At 37.2% G+C, this 19,786-nt stretch overlaps 1 protein-coding gene across 5 annotated transcripts in view; it reads right to left on the bottom strand.

Moving 5' to 3' along the window:
* Positions 1 to 19,786, bottom strand: part of IL1RAP (interleukin 1 receptor accessory protein) — a 142,491-nt gene that overhangs the window by 37,094 nt on the left and 85,611 nt on the right. For all 5 annotated transcript variants that reach the window (XM_010337724.3, XM_074404704.1, XM_074404703.1 and 2 more), the window contains exons 3-4: positions 18,481 to 18,766; positions 13,855 to 14,041 (exon numbers count right to left, since the gene is read on the bottom strand). In XM_010337724.3, the coding sequence (XP_010336026.1) occupies positions 13,855 to 14,041; positions 18,481 to 18,766 (473 nt within the window). The remainder of the gene's footprint in view (positions 1 to 13,854; positions 14,042 to 18,480; positions 18,767 to 19,786) is intronic.

Genomic DNA, 19,786 nt, shown 5'->3' with positions numbered 1-19,786 from the left:
TATATGCCACCATGCCTGGCTAATTCTTGTATTTTTCATAGAGAAGGGGTTTCACCATGCTGTCCAGGCTGGTCTTGAACTCTTGACCTCGTGATCTATCTGCCTCAGCCTCCTAAACTGCTGAGATTACAGGCATGAGCCACTGACTTTATCCCATTTTTATAATTGAGTATCACAGATTTCAGAATCTAAAAACAAAATATCTTTATGGGTCTTATCAAGACCTAGGAATGTATTTCTGCTTCTAATTCACATTTTCATGTAACTGTTGACATTTAAAATTGTGAGATTGAACTATCTCATTCAACATAACTCGAGTCCTATTTCGAATTCTCAGTCTCACTATTTGGCTAAATTATTACTTTTTGCAATTTTTGAGAAAAAAATCAATACATCATCTGTGACAAAAATATATGTTGAACATTTAGTTTTAGAAAAGCTTTTATTTTTGTTTTAAATATCAATAAGTCACCTATGACAAAAAGATTAGGTTATCTCTAAGGCTTTTTACATCTTTAAATTTCTGGGAGTCTACTACTAGCCTGTAATTTCAATTTTTTATATTCACATATTTCATCTTTAATGTTTGTATGATTCAGGTTTTCTTCAATTCCTGGAGCATATATTTTGAAATATGACAGTTATGCAGAGTCACATTTTGTAATGCTCTTGTCATAGGAAATGCTTATTTTAAGAACAGCATTGAACTTCCATTTCATGGAAAAGATCAAGAGGAAGCTGCTATAAGCTCAGGTAACATATTTTTTCAATACAGCTTCTCCTGTAAGATAAGCAATTACTTCTAGGCACTGACACATCAACAAATGATTTCAATATCCTTAGGTTACCACAAAGGATAAGGTCTCAATGGCCTGTATTCTTATAATAAGTTTATGTCAGATTTGGTTTGAATTGAGTTTACAGTATCAATAGAACTCTTTTATTTTTGTGATACTTTTCATTTAAACAGTTCAAAAGTATTTTCTCCTCATTTGTTAGCTTAGCTGTTCTTAAATCCCTGCTAAGTAGACAGATCAAACTAAACATGCTGTAGTTTTATAGACAGAAAAAAATGAGACAGATATTCTAGATAACACAGCAGAGAGCTGAAATTCAGTTTTCCAGACAGCTGAATAAGTCTTTCACTAGCTTCTTAACTAAAAATGAACACCTCTCCTCAGCAATGAGTTGAGGCTATAAAAATCATACTAAGACAGGCACTTAACATGTACTCTGTCTCATCTGATCCTATTCCAAACATGTCAAGTTTGTAATGCTTTTACCTCCATTTTATAGATGAATGAACAAAGCCTAGAAAAGTTAAGTAACTGTCAATGTCATACCACTAGACGGTGTTAAAGCTGCAATTTAAATTTAGTCCGACTTGTTTCAAAGTCCTTGCTTTTAATTTCACCTGATACTGTATCTTTATTCTATACAGTAGCCCTGAACCTGTGCTATGCCTGGAGCCAGCCCTAGTGAAAAGTGTGATGTAGCTCTATCCCTTAAACCATTAATTCCTGCAATCACAGGTAAACGGAAGAAGCCCACTTTTGAGGATGAGAAGTCAATTATTATTACTGAACTTGTCAACAGTATTTCTTTAAGAATGTGAAGAAAGAAACTTTTTATAGCCATTTCAAAGGTACTAGGCCTAAAACATTTTAGAAATAAAGGGAATATTTTACATTCTAAGTAAAATGCCTGGTTAGGATAATTCAGGGCATTGTTACACTAATGTCCATTAACATTAACTTATTGTGTCTGGTTAGCTCTCTCCTTCTTATAAGCAACTCTGCCTCTAGACCCTTCAACACATGTACCTGAGACACAGAGCATAATTTTAAATGTAATAAATAATTATGTAATAAACTATTAACTATTAAACATAATAAACTATTGTTAAAAATAAAACCTGATACTGTTATACTGATTTCAAAACCATTTATTTGGAATCCAGAAGAAAACAAACTTAAACAAAGATTTAGGTTCCCCCAAGAATAGGAAACAGGCTTTAAAATATAAGAAATGAGTTAACAGTAAGAGAATTTCCACATGAAGCAAATACTTGTCTGACTAGAAGACAAACAAATCCTTCAAGTTGACCCATTTGTTCCTCATTCTGAATTCAAAAGAGAGAAGTTAAATAGAAGAGTGATTTTTCAACCATGCCTTGGTTGCTGTGGCAACAGACCACAACATATAGGTAAAGAACAACACAAGAAAGGACTTTGGGATCTTTCTACTGAAATGAATCATGTGGGGAGGGGAGCAGTGTGGTGGAAGAATGGCATGACGAAGTAAGAACAAGTGTTTCCATTCAATAAACCTACAATGTGGAAAGAACAGCATGAAGGCACAAAAACGGAAAAGGCACAATTCTAACTTAGAGTTATTCACAGTCTAATGGAGGATTGCACCAAAGCAATAAAAATTATATGGAGACCTGCAGTTAACATGTACTCTGTGTCATTTTATCCTTATTCCAAACATGTGAAGCTTGCAAGGCTTTTACCTCCATTTTAGAGATGAATGAACAAGGCTTAGACAAGTGAAGTGACTGTCAGTGTCATACCACTAGACGGTGTTAAAGCTGGAATTCGAATTCAGATCTACTTGTTGCAGAGTGCTTGCTTTTAACTTCACCTGATACTGTCTCTTCATGTTATACAGTAGCCCTGAACCTGTGCCATGCCTGGAGCCAGCCTGAGTGAAAAGTGTGATGTGGCCCTATCACTTAAAACAGGCTAATTTCTGCAATCAGTATAAGAGAAATGCGAAATGCAATCACTATAATAATAAAGACAAGATATGAACGAAGTGCTATCAAAGTACAGAGCAGGTGATTTATAGGGTCTGATGCGGCCTGAAGGCCTCATAACTTTTGAATTTGGGTTTGTCTTTAAGTCATGCGTCTTGAGTCCTCAGAGGCCTTAAACCACAATAAAAGGCATTTATGGGCAAGGAAGTGTGGAATAAAAACCAAACAACTGAGAAAAACTTAATGAAGAAGAAAGATTTGGGCTGGTTCTTGAAGGATAAGTGGAATATTAACATCTGTTGAGGAAGAAGACAGACATGGGAAATAGACACATCAGGAGCAAGAAAAAGTATGAAGAACTCACCTGTATTGTCTTAGTTTTTTTTTCCTCCCTATTAGGACTTAAACTACAATATTATAATGTTCTGTTTTTATGCAGAGTTCCTCCTTTGGAAAATTAAATTGTATGAGGGCCAGTGGAGGGTAATAAGTTCCATATCTGCATAGTCAGAAACTTGCTCAATACTTGGTGCTTGGTAAACGCTTGATACATTAGTGTTGCCTGATCAAAGGTATGAATGAGAGAAGCCAAGACACAAAAGGCATGGAGTTGAGAGCTTGCAGAGTGTATAAGTGCCGATGAGTATTTTGAATCTAAGACATTGGGTGGTGGGTTGTAGGATGAAAAGGGAAAGTAGACATAAAGATACAAACAATTTAACTGAGATATAAGGTTGGAACTGTTAGTAGTATCTACTGACGTTTTTGCATCCAGGATTAAGTTGATATAAAACATATTTTACTTGCCAAGATGTCTCAGAAGAGTTATACAAACCAGTACTTCCAATAAACAGAACAAAGTCATTCAAAGATTACACAGCAAATATTCACAAAGTCCCTCCTATAAGCCAGCACTGGGTTACCTGCTGGGTATACAATAGTCAGAAAAAAAACACCAATGGTCCTTAATTACTTCAATTATTTAATCAATTCCTAAGTACAATATAACTGGCTCAGTTTTATGCTGTGTGCTTGGTATGCAAGGGAAAGAGAGATAGGGAAAGAGTAGTCACTACTTATTAAAGAAAAGATAAATGCAATCACTATAGTAACAAAGACAAGATAAGAATGAAGTGCTATCAAGTACACAGCAGGTGATTTATATGGCCTGATGTGGCCTCAAGGCTTCATAGCTATTTGAATTTGGCTATGTCTTTAAGTCATGAATCTTGAGTCCTCAGAGGCCCTAAACTCTACGTCAAATGTATGTATATGCATACACAGATAGAATTATATGTGAATAGCTTTGAAAGAAAATATGATACACACTCTTTCACACTAAAGTTTGAAAATCTAATCACTATATAGGAAGCACAGGGAAAGAAAAGAGATAAAGAACCAATCTAAGTTGTCAAACAAATAGAAGCAAGCATTTAAAAAAGCCTACAACACAGACCTTGAACTAACTTCTCAACACTATGTGCTCTGCCAACAAGAAGGCCGAGCCTGGCACTTTTTCAGAAATGTTCTTTCCTGATAGCACTTAATCTAGAAAAGCAAATCTTTTCCTATTTTCCAAGAAATATTTATCAAAAACAGTTTGACTGGTTCTGATTAATTTCACAATAAAAATTAAAAGTAGAGGTAATATATCAATTTTAATAATTACTATCGGTACAAGAAAAACTAACTTTGAGGAAAGTTATATCTAAAATGATACCTATTCAGATAAACAGCAGTTGAGAGTATTTCAGCAGCTGTGATAAATGTAATCTACAAAACGCCCAATAAAATGATTCCTTTGATCCTTGGTGAGAAGAGAAAATTTTCTATGCTTTTATAAGTATCTCTAAAAATAAAGTTTTAAATATCCAACTATAAGCAAGAAAATTGATACAGTAATACAAAGTTAGAAGGGCTTGCAAAAGACTCTAAATTAATCTCCTAACATTAGTAACAAAAGTAACAACACAGGATTGCATCACTTGCATCTTTACTTCTATATGTTTGGAAATTCCTATGTGAATAAACAGGCAGTCTCCCATTTATACACATATTATATTTCAGAAGTTCTTTTACAAGCCAGCTATTTGAAATTCTGTAAATCACTTAAAACTCTGGTTTGCTTTCCAGACCAGTTACAAAACCTGGCTTATTCCGTAAGTATTTACTGAACATCAGTTTAACTCACAGAAGTTAAATTAGAATACATAATGTTGAATTGGAGAATTGTGAATTCTGGGTCCTAAAATAAAAAGAAACTCTGCCATGCAGAAAAAAAAAGAGAAGAGAGAAAGAGAAGGCATGTGGAGGAAGACAATCCAATCCTACCCCATTTATTCAGCAATTCTGAAATAGAAACATTTGGTTTTCTGTTCCCTGTAATCTCAGTGTGTCTGAGACTCCTCTGATTTCTCAGGGCCCTCTATCCAAAGGTTTCCCCATGTCCCACAGTCCCATTCACACCCCAGTATGTGTTCAAAAATCACCCTGCCCTTCCAAAATGTCCTAAGCTCCAAAAGTAAAGACGGGCCACCCTCTCTGCATCAGGTCTACAGAATACAGTTTTTGTAACTGCCCTGAAATCCCAGACTCTCCCATTAATAGCTGTTATCGTTTGGAATAAGTTATACAGGGAAATGCAAACGTGTGATTTCTTGACACATTACATAGGTTAGAATCTTAGCTCCTAGTTTCATGGCCTTGGAAATATTTCTCAATCACTCTATACTTTGGTTCCTCAACTCTAACACGGGGAAAACATGACAGCTTATTTCATAAGGATGTTGAAAGAATTAAGTAAAATTAAGCATTTGGAACAATACCGGTGGTCAGCAAATGTTAGCTGCTACTGCTTACCTCTCTGAATTGCCCTTTCCTAATCTGTCAAAATATGGTATCTCCGTTGCAGAGCTGGTGTTACCTATGTACATAAAGCACACAGCAGACTGCCTTGTGACTACTGAAATGTAAGAAATATTAGTTTCCTCTTTCTTTCTTAAGATTAGCAGCTTTCATCTTTTAGATAACAGGAAAGCAAATTTCCTGAAACTTATTAATTTGAATCTATTTTTTAATCCTCACAGACTTATTTGCATTACTAAAAGAGACATTGCAAAAGTGTTCTCTTTTAGTAATGCAAATAAGTACGTGAGGATTAAAAGATAGACCCATACAGGTAGGAACCAACAGAGGTAGGAACCTCTTTTGATAACAACTAAAAAATAATTGCTGAAGAAGGGCCAAGACACCTAGGTAGATGCTTGGGGATGATTGGAAAAGGCAGAAAACAGAAGGAAAATAGCACTAGTGTTCAGAGATAGGAAGATGCAGTGACCAAGAATCTTTGTTTTGTTTCCAAGATGACAGAAGTCTTAGCATTACAGGTGTCAGTTGATTACCCAAAGGTAGAGAAACAGAAAGCAATATAACAGAAATTATTAGCAATCTTTTCTTAAATAAGAGAAAGCATGACTGGTTGTTGTCTGTCTATTTTAGTCACTGGAATGTGGTTGGATATTGACCATGATAATTGTTTTAAAGCTAGAACTTTTTGTGTCTCCTTCTCAGAATTTATGTCTCCATTTACCCATGAACAGTAGCTCCAGAATATGGCATTAACTCAGTTCTCTCCTCACTTTAGTCTTAAGTGCTTCAACTATCACATGAATGCATCCAATTCTTTGTCTTTAGCTCTGATTGCTCTCCTAATCTCCAGACCCATAATCATGTAACCACTACCTGCTAGTCACTGCCACCTGCCACCCAGATGTCTCACAGACATCAGCAACTAACTTAACATGGCATTATCTAATTCATTACTTACTCCCTAAACATGCTTCTCCTCTGTTACTTCATACTTTGGTTAATAGCACCATGTCATCCTGTCATGAAAACCAGAAATCTGGAAATCATTGGAGACATGGAGTAAGATATTACTCAACTTTTGCTCAAGAAATATGTAGTCTTATAGGATACATATCTCTCTCTTCTTAAAACCAACAGTCATTTCTCCTTATCACTCTTATGGAATATGGGAGATCACTCAGAGTGGTGGGAGAAATTATAAGGAAAGGACGCAAACCTTCTTGAATGGTCAAAAGGTTTTGCATAGTTTTCGGGAAGAATAAGCTGAAGGCAGCTGTTCTACCCTCAGGCAGAGGGCGAGGCATAGGTACAAGGAGTTTAGGGGAATTTATCTTAAATGGGCTTGTTTACTCATGTTGTCCTAAAACCTACCTTTGCTCATCCATGAGCATGGCTGCTTCCTGTAAAGGGGAATGATAATGCTAATTACTCACAGGTTGTGTTTTGCTCTAGGCTTTCAGCGTTATATCTGTACTGAATACAAGCCAGCGGCTCCAGTTTATCGAGGCTGCTCACTCTCCCGCAGTCCCGTAACTGCTCTCATGCAAAATACCTGTGTCTAAGTGCTCCTGTCATCCATTGCTCAGCCAGAGCCTTCAGGACAGACTCAGCAGTCGGTGGCCCGTGTGAGCAAAGCTGTGACGGATCATGATGGAACCCACCAAAACAAAGCTGAAGAGGCTGCACACTCAGTAAGTCATTGGTGCCCACTCAGGATTTCCAAGTTCAGGGGAATTTTCAAGTTAGGGTTTCATCATGGGACAACAGTTATTTGCTCAACAGAAACAGTATATGAAAGTATTGAAACAGCTGCCTAAAGCTAGCAGGGCCAATGTTTTGCAGGTTCAATTAAGGGACGTAATGCAGACTGTTGTTTCCCATAATTCATGGTTCCCAGAAGAAAGCACACTAGACCTAGAGCTCTGGGAACAAGTGGGGAGAAATCTTAAATGGCATCATGCACCATGGCAATGGGTCCCAGTAACATCTTTAAAGTATGGCCCTTACAGAGCTGCTTTGGCCTCGCTCTACACAGCAGAGCCTAAAAAGGGGAGGGAGGATGAACCATCACCTGCCTTACTTTCTCTTCCTCCTCCCTCAGCCCCATAATTGCCATGTAAAGATACAAAAGAGGAAATGGAGGTTCATCCTGAGCACTTTCCTCCAATAAATTGGGAAAAAGAAAAGGGATGCACTGCAGCTATGGGGCCCCGTCTTGGGCAAGCGGCATTAGATGGGGAGCTCTTGGCCTGCCCTATGGTAATGCAAGATTAACAATGCAATTGGGTATATGAACCCATTTCTTTTGACATTTATAAAGAGATAATAAAAAGCATTAGAAGAAATGGAGTGGCTAGCCCATTTACAAAAGGACTAATTGAGGCCACAGTAAACAACTTCTGTATGACTCCATAGGACTGGTCAGTGTTAGCTAAAACAACGTTAGAGACCAGTCAGTACCTCCTCTGGAAGGCAGAATATGATGAGTTGTATGAACAATAAGCCAACCAGAATCAATTGGTCAGGCAAAACACAACGGCTGCTATGCTCCAGGGGAGGGGTTCCTATGTCAATGTACAACAACAATTAAGTTTTGTTCCCAAAGCCTATGCACAAGTGTCTTTGTGTGCTCTCAGGGCTTGGGACCGAATTCCCGAAGGCGGAGTTCAACAGGGACTCTTTGTGAATGTTGGACAAGGGCCTCAGCAGCCATTTGTTGAACTTATCAGTTGGTTAACCCAGGCAATTACAAGACAAATTAATCACGCATAGGCCACCGATATCTTATTGCTGCAACTGGTTTATGAAAATGCTAACACAGACTGTGAGCAAGCAATGCAGGCAATCAGAGGAAAGGCAGCTACAGTCAGGGAACTTATAAGAGCATGTCAACTGGTGGGGATTGAAAAACACAAAGCCAAAATATTGGCTATGACATTAAAGCCTTCTAAAGTGATAAAGGAGATAAGCACAAATTGCTTTCTATGCAGACAGCTAGGTCATATTAAGTGGAAATGTTCCAACAATAGAGACCAAAGTAACTTAGGAAAAGAACCCCCCTCTATATGCCCCCAATGTAAAAAAGGGAAACATTGGGCAAATCAATACAAGTCCAAATTTGATAAAGATGGCAACCCCCTAAGTAATCAGATGGGAAACTTCATGAGGGGCCAGCCCCAGACTTTGCTCTAAACTGAGGCAATGCCAGCAGTCTTCCTTGATCCAATGGAAGGTCTACAGTCCTCTCTCTCAGAGCAGCCACCTCTAGGAGGACAAGACTGGACTTATTCTTCCCCAATGAGTTAGTGCTAAAAGAAGAAGAAGACCCTAAAAGGGTTGCAACAAGGATCTGGGGCCCACTGCCTATGGGAACAGTGGGATTGGTCCTAGGGCAATCAAGCTTATCCAGTAAAGGAATCAATGTGCTCACCAGGGTAACTGATAATGATTATCAAGGTGAGATATTGGTTATGATAGAATGCAAAGGTCTGCATATTCTTCTTCTTGGTTCAAAGATAGCACAGTTACTACTTTCACTATACTGAGTCCCCAACACACAGGGAAAGGAAAAAAGGAAGTTTTGGAGGAACAAGAACCACAGGAGTATATTGGAACCAATCAATCCCTGATCAGAGACCCATGGTTATCTTAAAAATCAGATATAAAAAAATTTACTGGCTTATTGGACACAGGGGTGGACATTTCAATCATTAGAGATCAAAACTGGCCAGAAACTTGGCCTTGGGTCACTAAGAAACAAAAAATTGTTGGCACTGGGAAATGCATAGAGCCAAGCAGAGTGCACACCCCCTAATATCTTGCAATTAGGAGGGAAGAAAAGCAGTTATACAACAATCATGCCCATACCTGTTAATCACTGGGGATGGGACTTATTAGCCCAATGGAGGGTCACTTTGCAGACCCCTTTCTAATAATGGCCACTGTTGTAATTCCTCTCCTAACCCTGACATAGCTCTCTCCAGATGCTATTTGGATAGAACAATGACCTTTAAAGGGAGAGAAATCACAAGGAGCCCATGAATTAGTTGAGGAACAATTAAATGTCAGCTATACAGAACCATCAAACAGCCCTTGGAATTCACCCATTTTTGCTATTCCCAAAAAGTGTGGCAAATGGAGACTTTTGTATGACTTACAAAAGGCTATCAATGATAGTTTGCAACCTCTGGGGCCCCTTCAACAGGGGCTCCCTTCCCCACAGTGAATCCTCGAGATTGGCCTATAGTCATTATTGACTTAAAAGACTGTTTTTATACCATTCCCCTTGCAGAACAAGACAGAAAAATATTTGCTTTTACAATACCAGCTATCAACAATGAAAGGCCAACTCACCGATTTCACTGGAAAGTACTTCTTCAAGGAATGATGAACAGTCCACAGTACTACCATGTGTCAGTATCATGTAAATCAAGCTTTTCTTCCCCAGTAAAAAAGAATTTCTTAATTGCAAGATTATCCATTGTGTGGATGACATTTTACTAGCAGCTCCAATGGAGCCAGTACTTTTAGGTTTATATGACTCTGTCATAAGGAATACACAGTTAAGAGATTTAATCATAGCATCTGAAAAAGTACAGATGTCCTCACCTTGGAAATATCTTGGATACATACTAACTTCCCAGTCAGTAAGACCTCAAAAGGTTAAATTGCATACTGACAATTACACACCTTAAATGATTATCAAAAATTACTAGGCAATATTAACTGGCTTCACCCCACTTTGGGCATAACTACTGACAAATTACAGAACTGTTTTCTATCCTAAAGGGCAATAAACCCCTGGACTCCCCCAGACATTTAATCCCTGCAGCGAAAAGAGAAATTGATAAAATAGAGCAAGCTATTTCTCAGAGGCAACTAGATTGCATAGAACCCATGATATTCAGTCCAACTGTTTTGTTTTTCCTACTAAATATTCCCCAACAGTATTAACAGGACAGATGGCCCCAGGGCTGCGCTTCCTAGAATGGGTGTTTTGCTCACATACCAGGACTATAACACTATCTCCCAATGTCCAGTTAATTAGTAAAGTCAACTATACAGGTGGCAAATGATGCAATCAATTACAAGGTTATGACCCTGATGTCATAAGAATACCCTTAAGTAAAAAAGAACTGGAAGCAGACCTGTCCCATTTCTAGACCTTTAGATAGCACTCTCCAATTATGCAGGCCATATAGAACATGCCCTTCCCACTGACAAACTACTCCAGTTCTTATCTCAGACTCCTGTAGTTATGCCTACAAAGGTAGTTTGCTCCCGCATACCTAATGCTTTAATGCTTTTTACTGATGGCTCTGGTAAAAATGGATCAGTGGCTTTCTGGTGGGAACCACATAACTCTCTCACTCGATCTGGATTTACCAGCACTCAGAGAACTGAGGTTGGAGCCCTAATACTGGCCTAGAAACCTCTTCCACTCAGCCCATAAATATTGTTAGTGACTCTGCTTACTTTTTTTATTGCAGAACCTTGAAATAGCCCGCATTAAGTCCATTCTCAAGCCCACCCTGTGTACACTTTTTTCTTCCACTTTAGCAATTGTTGGATCAACGTACACATCCTATTTTGATTACAAACAGCCGGGCCCACAGCTCACTGCCTAGCCCACTAGTTCACGGCAATGATAAAGCAGAACTTCAGGTTATGAAGTCACTGCTTGACCAAGCCACTCAATCACACGAATTTTCCCACCCAAATTGGAGAAACTTTGCCAACCCCTCTTGAAGGCCTTCTTCATGGCCCATGTCAATCATACCTCCTTTACTACTTTCCAAAGTAGTCACTGTCTATACTTATAAAGTAAAATCACTTTATTTATATATTTTTCACCTACATGTGCATGCTTAGATGTTACAGTTCTACTTTTTAAATGCCTATGTTTCTTTTAATCTATACAGTCCCATTTCACGACATTCCTTTTCTTATAATTTATCTTTTGAAGAACCCAGAACATCTGACCCATAGAGATTCACATAGACTAGATTTTATTGATGACATATTCATGCTGCAGTTCAAGATATTCCTATGATATTTACATATCTCCTGCAAAATGACAGTGGGAGCAAAAGGCTTAATCAGACTCAGGTTTAATTCATTTGGTAATATGAATCAATAGACAATATTTTCTTCTTTTGTCAGAAGAAACATGTCTGGTGGTTTTTTATCTTGTGATGTTAGTAGTCTTTGATGCTTAAATGCTTAGATTTATATTTAATACACTAAGAGTTGCAAGAAGATGATGCTCTAATTGTATCATTAAATTTTCATTTATTATTAGAAACACTTTGCAAAACACAGTCCGTTACAACACTTCATTAGCCAATGTTACATGTCTTCCAGGAAAACTGGAATGAGAACCTGATTGTTCTCCTTTACCAGTTTTTAAGATAATAAACTGATTTCCTATCATCCAAATATCATTCATGAAATTTTGTGGAAATGTCATTATGAACTTAAAAATTTCACCTGACTTCACAGGATTTAAACTATTGCAATTGAATTCAAATTATTTAGGCTCAAATTGTTCATCTTTGGCCAACAGAAGACTCTTCAAGTTGACTCCTAAGTTGTATTATTAACAACTTAAGCAGAGACAGAATTTAAAATTTTCAGCTTTTGAAATCTACAACAAACTGTGTTTGTAGAATTTTTTATTTCTCTCTGTTCTGTCAACTTTTGCTGTGTATTTTTAAAGCATTGTTATTAAGCACATAAGTTTTTGTTATTTTTATGTTTCCCTGATAAAGTGATTCTTTCATTATTATAAAATGTCATCTTTATCTCTGGTAATCCTCATTGCCCACTTTATCTGATATTCTTATGGCCATTCTAATTTTCTTATTGTATTTGCCATTTATTTATTTATTATCTTTAATTTTAATTTTTTTCTCCCTTTCACCTTCTATTAATCTTCCGTTGTCTATTGTGTTTTATTTTGTTATCTTTCTCTTAGATTAGCTTCATTTCTAAAGTGATTTATTTTCTTCTAAGTTTGTATGGAGTTACATAATATATATAATTTTTGGATGTTTCTAATTCTTATTATCTTTCACATCTTATAACATTGTAAAACGTCTTTTAGCTCATTTAGGAAACAGTAGATTTTTCTGAATTTTAAAATATTAAAGGATTTTCTAAGTTCACCAAGTTATCTTTTCAAAACTATGATGTCTTGGTCTTAAGATGTTTTGGCTTTCTTCTCCTGCTCTGTTTTTATCCAGTCCTTCTCTTTCCTTCCTATATATTGTCCTCATCCAGGTTACCTTTGATTCTACTCTCTGTACCTTCTCCTTAACATGGCTGGTCATATTGCAGAGTTGTGAGGAACTACACCTTTTCCCACCCCTTCAGTGCCTCTTGTTTTAGGTCTCTTGCACCACCCTTTGTCAGAGAGTGAAATCTCTCCCAGTTTCAGCTCCTGTTCTCAAATTGGCTCATCACACTCTCTGGTAAGTACCTGGTGCTCTTTCAGTGCTCTCCTGCTGTCAAGTCAGACAGACACCACACTACTTCCAGATGCTTCCTTCTTCACAAACACTGATCCCATATGGGCTCAGGTTGCTGGTGGTTTGTCTCAGTTAACTTTATCAAAAGTGGTTCATGTGGATAACATGTCACTGAGTTATGTTATAACTTCTGTCCATGGGGTTTTGGCTTTGGTGTATGTAGAAAGTTGAAGCAATTAAAAAGCTATGTTGCCACTACAATTGCTACCTCCCAACACTTATATATTTTGGCTAAACACTTTCCAAATCCCTCAGATGTGGAAGAGGCCTTAGATGGACAGTGCCCACAAATGACGGCAAAGAAGAAAACATACATAAATAATAAAATGCAGTACTGACAAATCAAGGAGTTGAAATTTGCCACATAAATTAACAGCTTATGACTTCATGAAGCAGGAACTAGAAGTGGGCAACGTTTCTTAAAATGTATTTCACATGAAGTTAACAAAAATAAGGTAGTTTTGATATTCTAGTTAGAGTAATTTCAAAAATTGTGGCCTGAGACAAAGTACTCTATACCATTTCCTTTAAAATGGTACAAAATGAAGATGTGGTAAAATATTTCCATAATGTTATTATGTAACAAATCAGATAATCTGAAGAGAAATACCTTTGCTTATACATATAACTCAGCAAATAAGTATTGTCATTTAATACGCCATTAGAGAGAATAAAATATAGTCTAATTTTCCTTACCATATACCAAGTGATGGTCGGTTTGACACTGGAAGGAAAATATCCATCTACGTTTGGACAAGTGATCTTCTGAATACCATATTCTATATACAGTTTCTGCACTGGGAGTTTCATGGGGGAATTGAAACAGCTGTCTTTTTGAACAACTTCCAAGGGAAATGCAACTTTGCTGCAATATGTGGTGTTCCTGAAAAAGAAACATACAATGAATGGGTAGTATTTGCATTTGATCTCACATAGCAACCACATTAAAATGAACTAAGTGAAGCAATGCTACATATTGAGACATCATTTATATATATAAGTTCATGTAAGAGATAAAACGGAAGAGGAGGCATTTCCTCCAGCAATTGACGTCATAGAATAAAAAAGGCACCATTAATTAACTAATGTACTAAAGTATTTATACTTTCAGATGTGATCCTAAATGTGTGTTTGTTAGTGTATATAAATAGCCATGTGTCACATTATGACATTTCAGTTAATGATGGATTACATATGGGATGGTGGCTTCATAAGATTATAATGGAGTTTAAAAATTTCTATTGTTTAGTGATATCATTGTCATGGTAATGTCACAGGACAACATATTATTCATATGTTTATGGCGATGCTGGTGTAAACAAACCTATGCACTGTCAGACAAATAAAAGTGTGTAGTAATGCCCTAGGCTTTCGCATTCACTCACTACTCACTCCCCTACTCTCTCAGAGCAACTTCCAGTCCTACAAGCTCCATTCATAGTAAGTGCCCTGTACAGGTGTACCATTTTTTCCCTCTTTTATGTTATATTTTAACTGTGTCTTTTCTATATTTAGATAGCTTAGGTACACAAATTCTTACCACTGTGTTCTAACTGCCTATAGTATTCAGTACCACAACATGCTACACAGGTTTGTAGTCTGGAAGTAATAGACTATACCATACAGCCTAAGTGTGTAGTAGGCTCTAACATCCAGGTTCACATAACTACAGTCTACGATGGTCACGCAATGACAAAAATCAGCTAACAAAACATTTCTCAAAATACATCCCCTATTCTGCTGTGTGACATAGCAAAATATAACTGTGTATATATGTAACACTTAAAACATTCTCAATAATACTGGGTAGGTAAGGCAGAGGCATGAATGGCATATTTATGCAGAGTCAATAACGGTATAAGCAACCTTTGGGAAAAAAACATGTTTATAGGATCATAAAAAAGCCTTAGTTTTTGCCCTAGTAATCTTATGCCTAGATATTGTGTCACATAATAGAACGATAGGAAAGAGGGAAGAGAGGCAGCACATAGTAAAGATGCCCATCCAGAGACATATCAGCAAGGAAAAACATTAAAAGCCATAGAGAAATGTGACAAATGGAATATTATAAAGAAAACTGTAGTAAAATCATTCAAAGTTGTTGTGAGAACATATACAAACAATCAGGCATGAAGGAAAAAACACATTCAACTCCTGAGGATGTCTGGGGAATTGTATTTGCCCTATAATGATCACACAGGTTGTTGAGTCTGCCTGAAGGGCTTACTTCCCTCACCCCCTCCATATCACACGCAGGACTTCTCTGTTATCTTCTCCCACCTCATATCTGAATTAGGTCTGTCATTTACGGAGCACCTTGGATATTTCCTTGATTCAATTTGTTATAGTTCAAAATTAGATTTTTTATAGATATATATGTGTCTATATCCTCTGTAAAATATAAGTCCTACAAGACTATTTTTTCTTATATTAATTGCATCTAGTATAGTGTCTTAACTTTGAGTTACTGCTTAATAAATATTTATTATTAAATAAATGGAATGAACGTAAAACTTGTGTCTACAGATAGGAAAACATAAAAAAGAATATAAAATAACAAAAACAACTGATTTTTTTTTATAGGGTGATGGGATAAGGAGTCTATGTCTGCCCATTTTTGTGACCTTTGTCTACAGTATCAAAATGACTCATGAATGCAGACTAAATATAATGGAAGGGGTAGAGGATGCATTCTCAAAGATGGAGGGAGGGGTGTTAAAGATGACTTGTGCCAATACTCGGAAGGTGGTAAGGGGGGCTGGCAGGCATCACCCTTACCTACAAATAACAAAAGGTCTGCCACGTGGAAAATGGATTTTATAGGTGAAAGTTATATAAGGTAAATTCAAGTTTAAAATAAGAATATATGTTCTGATTTTTTTCAAAATGTAAAGAACAGTAGTTGGATTGACTCAGCTCCCAAAGTTGAACAGGATTGGGGTAAGAATATAAATAAAATACTGAAAGATGAAACTAACTTTATGGTCTTAAAGGCATTTGGGCCTATGATTCTACATGGTTCAGTTTAAGGTCATTCTCGGCTTAGACATTTCCTTGGTGAGACAGGAAACTGTGTAGTGCTCCTACCCGAAAATTTCAATTCTAGATTCACTTGAGGAACATTGGAGATAGAGATGTAAATGGAAGAGGTGCCAATCTGGAAGTTGATAAATAACATTAAATGTATATGCAGGGCTTAACATCCACACAGCCCTGCTTCTATAGTGTAAAAGAAGATTAGAGAAATTTGTGGAAGAGCTACAAGCAAGTTCTAAGTAATTAAGAAAAAAATAATACCTGTACTGATGCACTGAGATGCACAGTAGAGACCATAGTTAAATAGAAAGCTCCTGATGACTTCTTCCCATTGGGATATGTCAACAGATGAACAATTAACAAAGATGAAAATGAGCTCAACAAGCATGTATGCCAGCTCTCTTACTATGTGGATGTAGATACCACAGCTCTCAGACATGGACAGGACTTGCCTCAGGTCACCAGCTAAGTAGTGGCAGAGTAGAAGTGATAGCCTATTTTCTGTCTTCTCCTAATGCTCTTTCCACTATAATCTGCTTTAATTTCTACCAAGTTGTATTAGAACCTAAATTATAAGAACGTGAGTACTTCAGGATCCTCAGAAATCCATATACCAGTCTAAAATCCACTCCAATAAAATAGAAGTTTCCTATGAGAGCCTCAGAAGGGCCTTCAGAGGTTATAGACACTCCCCTGCACCCCCAACCCCGAAGAACACAGCAGTCCAAAGGCTTTTCTGTGATAGAAAGGAGGTTCTTTTCCACATAATCATAACTTAGCTTACATTTACCAAAGCATAGTAATAGTTTTCCATCAGGGAATAGTTACTCTTCATGAAAGCAAAAACATCTGTGATTATTTATTGTTATGGACTGAATTGTTTCACCCCACCCCAAGGTATATGCTAAAGTCCTAACTCACAGTACATGAGAATGTGACTGTATTTAAAAACAGAAAATTTAAAGACATAAGTGAGCTAAAATGAGGTCATAAGGGTGGTCTCTAATCCCCTATGACTAGCATCCTTATTAGAAGAGATTAAGGGAAGACATGTAAAGACATGGAAAGAAGATGGCCATATAGAAGCCAAGGAGAGAGGCACCAAGAATGAAATCAACCCTGCCAACACCTCGATCTTGGATTTCCAGCCTCCAGAACTGTGAGAAGGTAATTTTGTTTGTTTAAGTCACCCAGTCTGTGGTATTTTGTAATTGCAGCCCTAGCAACGCAACACATCTGTTAAATAGCACGAAATTGTTAAAAACAAATAATCCTGGGAGTTTAGAAAACAAAGCCAAGCCTGGTAGCTAAAAAGTGACTGTGGGAATTAGAATTAACCCTGAAAATGGCTATTATTTGATGAAGCCTCAGGTTTTTTAAATTAATTTTTTTCTTTTTGTTTTGTTTTTGCAAAAATGACAATAATGCAGTTTTAAAAAAGGAATACTGTAGAATAAAATATATAATCTACAAAACTTTCAAGGAAAAAAAGGGATTTGAAAGAAATTTTACAGTAATGGTAAATTGCTTGGGTTATATTCTTAGATTGCCAGAGATATGGTAATCTCGTGCTTCTCAGGGGAAATTTGGTAGAAATTTAAAAAGCATTGTCATACATGCATACATGTCATGCCCCCCAAAAGAATATTTGGGAGAACATTATGACAGAGAAAGTTCTAAGGAGGAAATTGTAACTGAAAAGGCAAACCTTGGGCAAACGAGAGAGGATTCCCAGTTTGCTCTAGGTCTTCTGATTTGGGGGCTAGATCTGCAGTGTCCAATAGAAATTATGCTGCAAACCACATATGTAATTCTAGACATTTCAGTTTCCACACTGAAAAAGTAAAAGAATATTTGGGAGTCATCACATGTATTAATGGACCCTGAATTTCTCTTCTGTGTCAGGTACTTTGAAAGATGCCAAGAGTAACAGATACAAATGAGCTCTATTCCCCGCCCTGTTCAATGTCTAGAGAAATGGATGCCTCCAGGTGAGCATAAAGGTATGCACGTCTTGATGTCATGAGAAGGGACAAATAACAAGGCTCCACTTTTAGACAACTTCGATATGTCTCAGGCTCTGGAAAGAAACTCCCTCCGAGAACATTCTAAGGGCCACAGCCGTTTTCTCTGCATACCTCCTTCAGCTAAACAAGGGAGAATTACCTGATTAAATTCTATCTGAATGCTTTCGACTTCTACCCAGCTTCCTAGCACATGGATCATCTGGAAAAAAGCCCAGTAACTAAGGGGAAAAGAGAAAGTCACTGCCAAGAATCAGGCTACCTTAACATGCAGGTATAGTTGCCAGTGTCATTGAGGAGGGTGGGCCGGAACCAAAGCACATCTTTCTCCTTAGAAATGCGGTTCTCAGGGAGGCGGAAGTTAATTGGCTCTTCAAGGTCGCGGTCCTGCCTAGTCCAATACCAGATCAGAGTAAGGCCGGCTGAATGGGCTGTGCTGTAGTTAAATTTCAAGAAGTGTTCAAAGAGTGGGCACTTGACGCGAGCTGGCTCATCTTCAAACACTTGGATCTGCCTCATGGTGTCTAGTCCCCAGTCATCACAGCGTTCTGAAATAATCAAAAAAAAAAAAAAAAAAAAAAAAGGCAGATAAGTTATTTCACAATAAAGGCCTCCCAAGAACACACCTTCTCCTCAGGACACCAGTGTTTTCCAGGAACCTCTCTCTCTGGTCATCTTCTAGGCTCTGTCTAATAACTGCATACAGTAGACACTTTTGGTATGAAGTGTTATGTTTTATTTTCTGAGTAGCTCTTGAATAATGATTTGATCTGATAGCTTGACTCTCATAAGCCCTGCAAGGTATGGGAGAAGACTTCACCTAAAAAAGACGTCATGCGGCTTTTCACTTTGTGGAATAGAGAATGGTTTAAGGAGGAAACTGTAAGAGAAAGGACTTCCAGTGAGCCCTAGATCTTCTGATTTTTGGGCTAGATCTGCACTGTCCGGTAGAAATTATAATGCAAAATACACATGTAATTTCAGACATTTCAGTTGCCACACTACAAAAGTAAATCAAAGTAGATGAAATTAATTTTAATATTTTGTGAAACCCAATATATCTAAAATATAAAAATAATTAGCGATTTTATATTTACATAATTTTTCCGTGGTACATCTTCAAAATTCAACTTACTTTACACTTACATCTCAATCTGCGCTAGACACATGTATCTACTGTCTACTGTCTACTTCATTGGACAGATGATGGTAGACCTCAAGAAATCAAGAGATCTCAGTGATACTCCTTGGTGGAATACTCATTCAGAGCTAAAGGTGTTACAGTTTCATTGACAGAGTCAAATAAAACTTGTAATGGCTCTTACAATTTATTCTTTATAAATAAAAGTAATCACGCACTTAGAAATTAAAAAAAAAACTTTTAAAAGAATTTTTTCTTTAAGAAAATAAGAAAAGACTTATTTTCTAAAACTAGGTAAAGATTCATTTTCTTAAGAGTAATATTTGAATGGAGGGTTCTTGAGGTCACCAGAGGAAGGCTGAACAAGAGAGCGGGGTGATGAAGTCCTTTGAGCCACAAAACCATCACCTAAGAGCAATTTTCCCCT

Source organism: Saimiri boliviensis, chromosome 8 (assembly GCF_048565385.1).
Source record: "Saimiri boliviensis isolate mSaiBol1 chromosome 8, mSaiBol1.pri, whole genome shotgun sequence".
Lineage (NCBI taxonomy): Eukaryota > Metazoa > Chordata > Mammalia > Primates > Cebidae > Saimiri > Saimiri boliviensis.
Note: the sequence above shows the minus strand (reverse complement) of the source record. Positions and strands in the feature narration are given on the sequence as shown.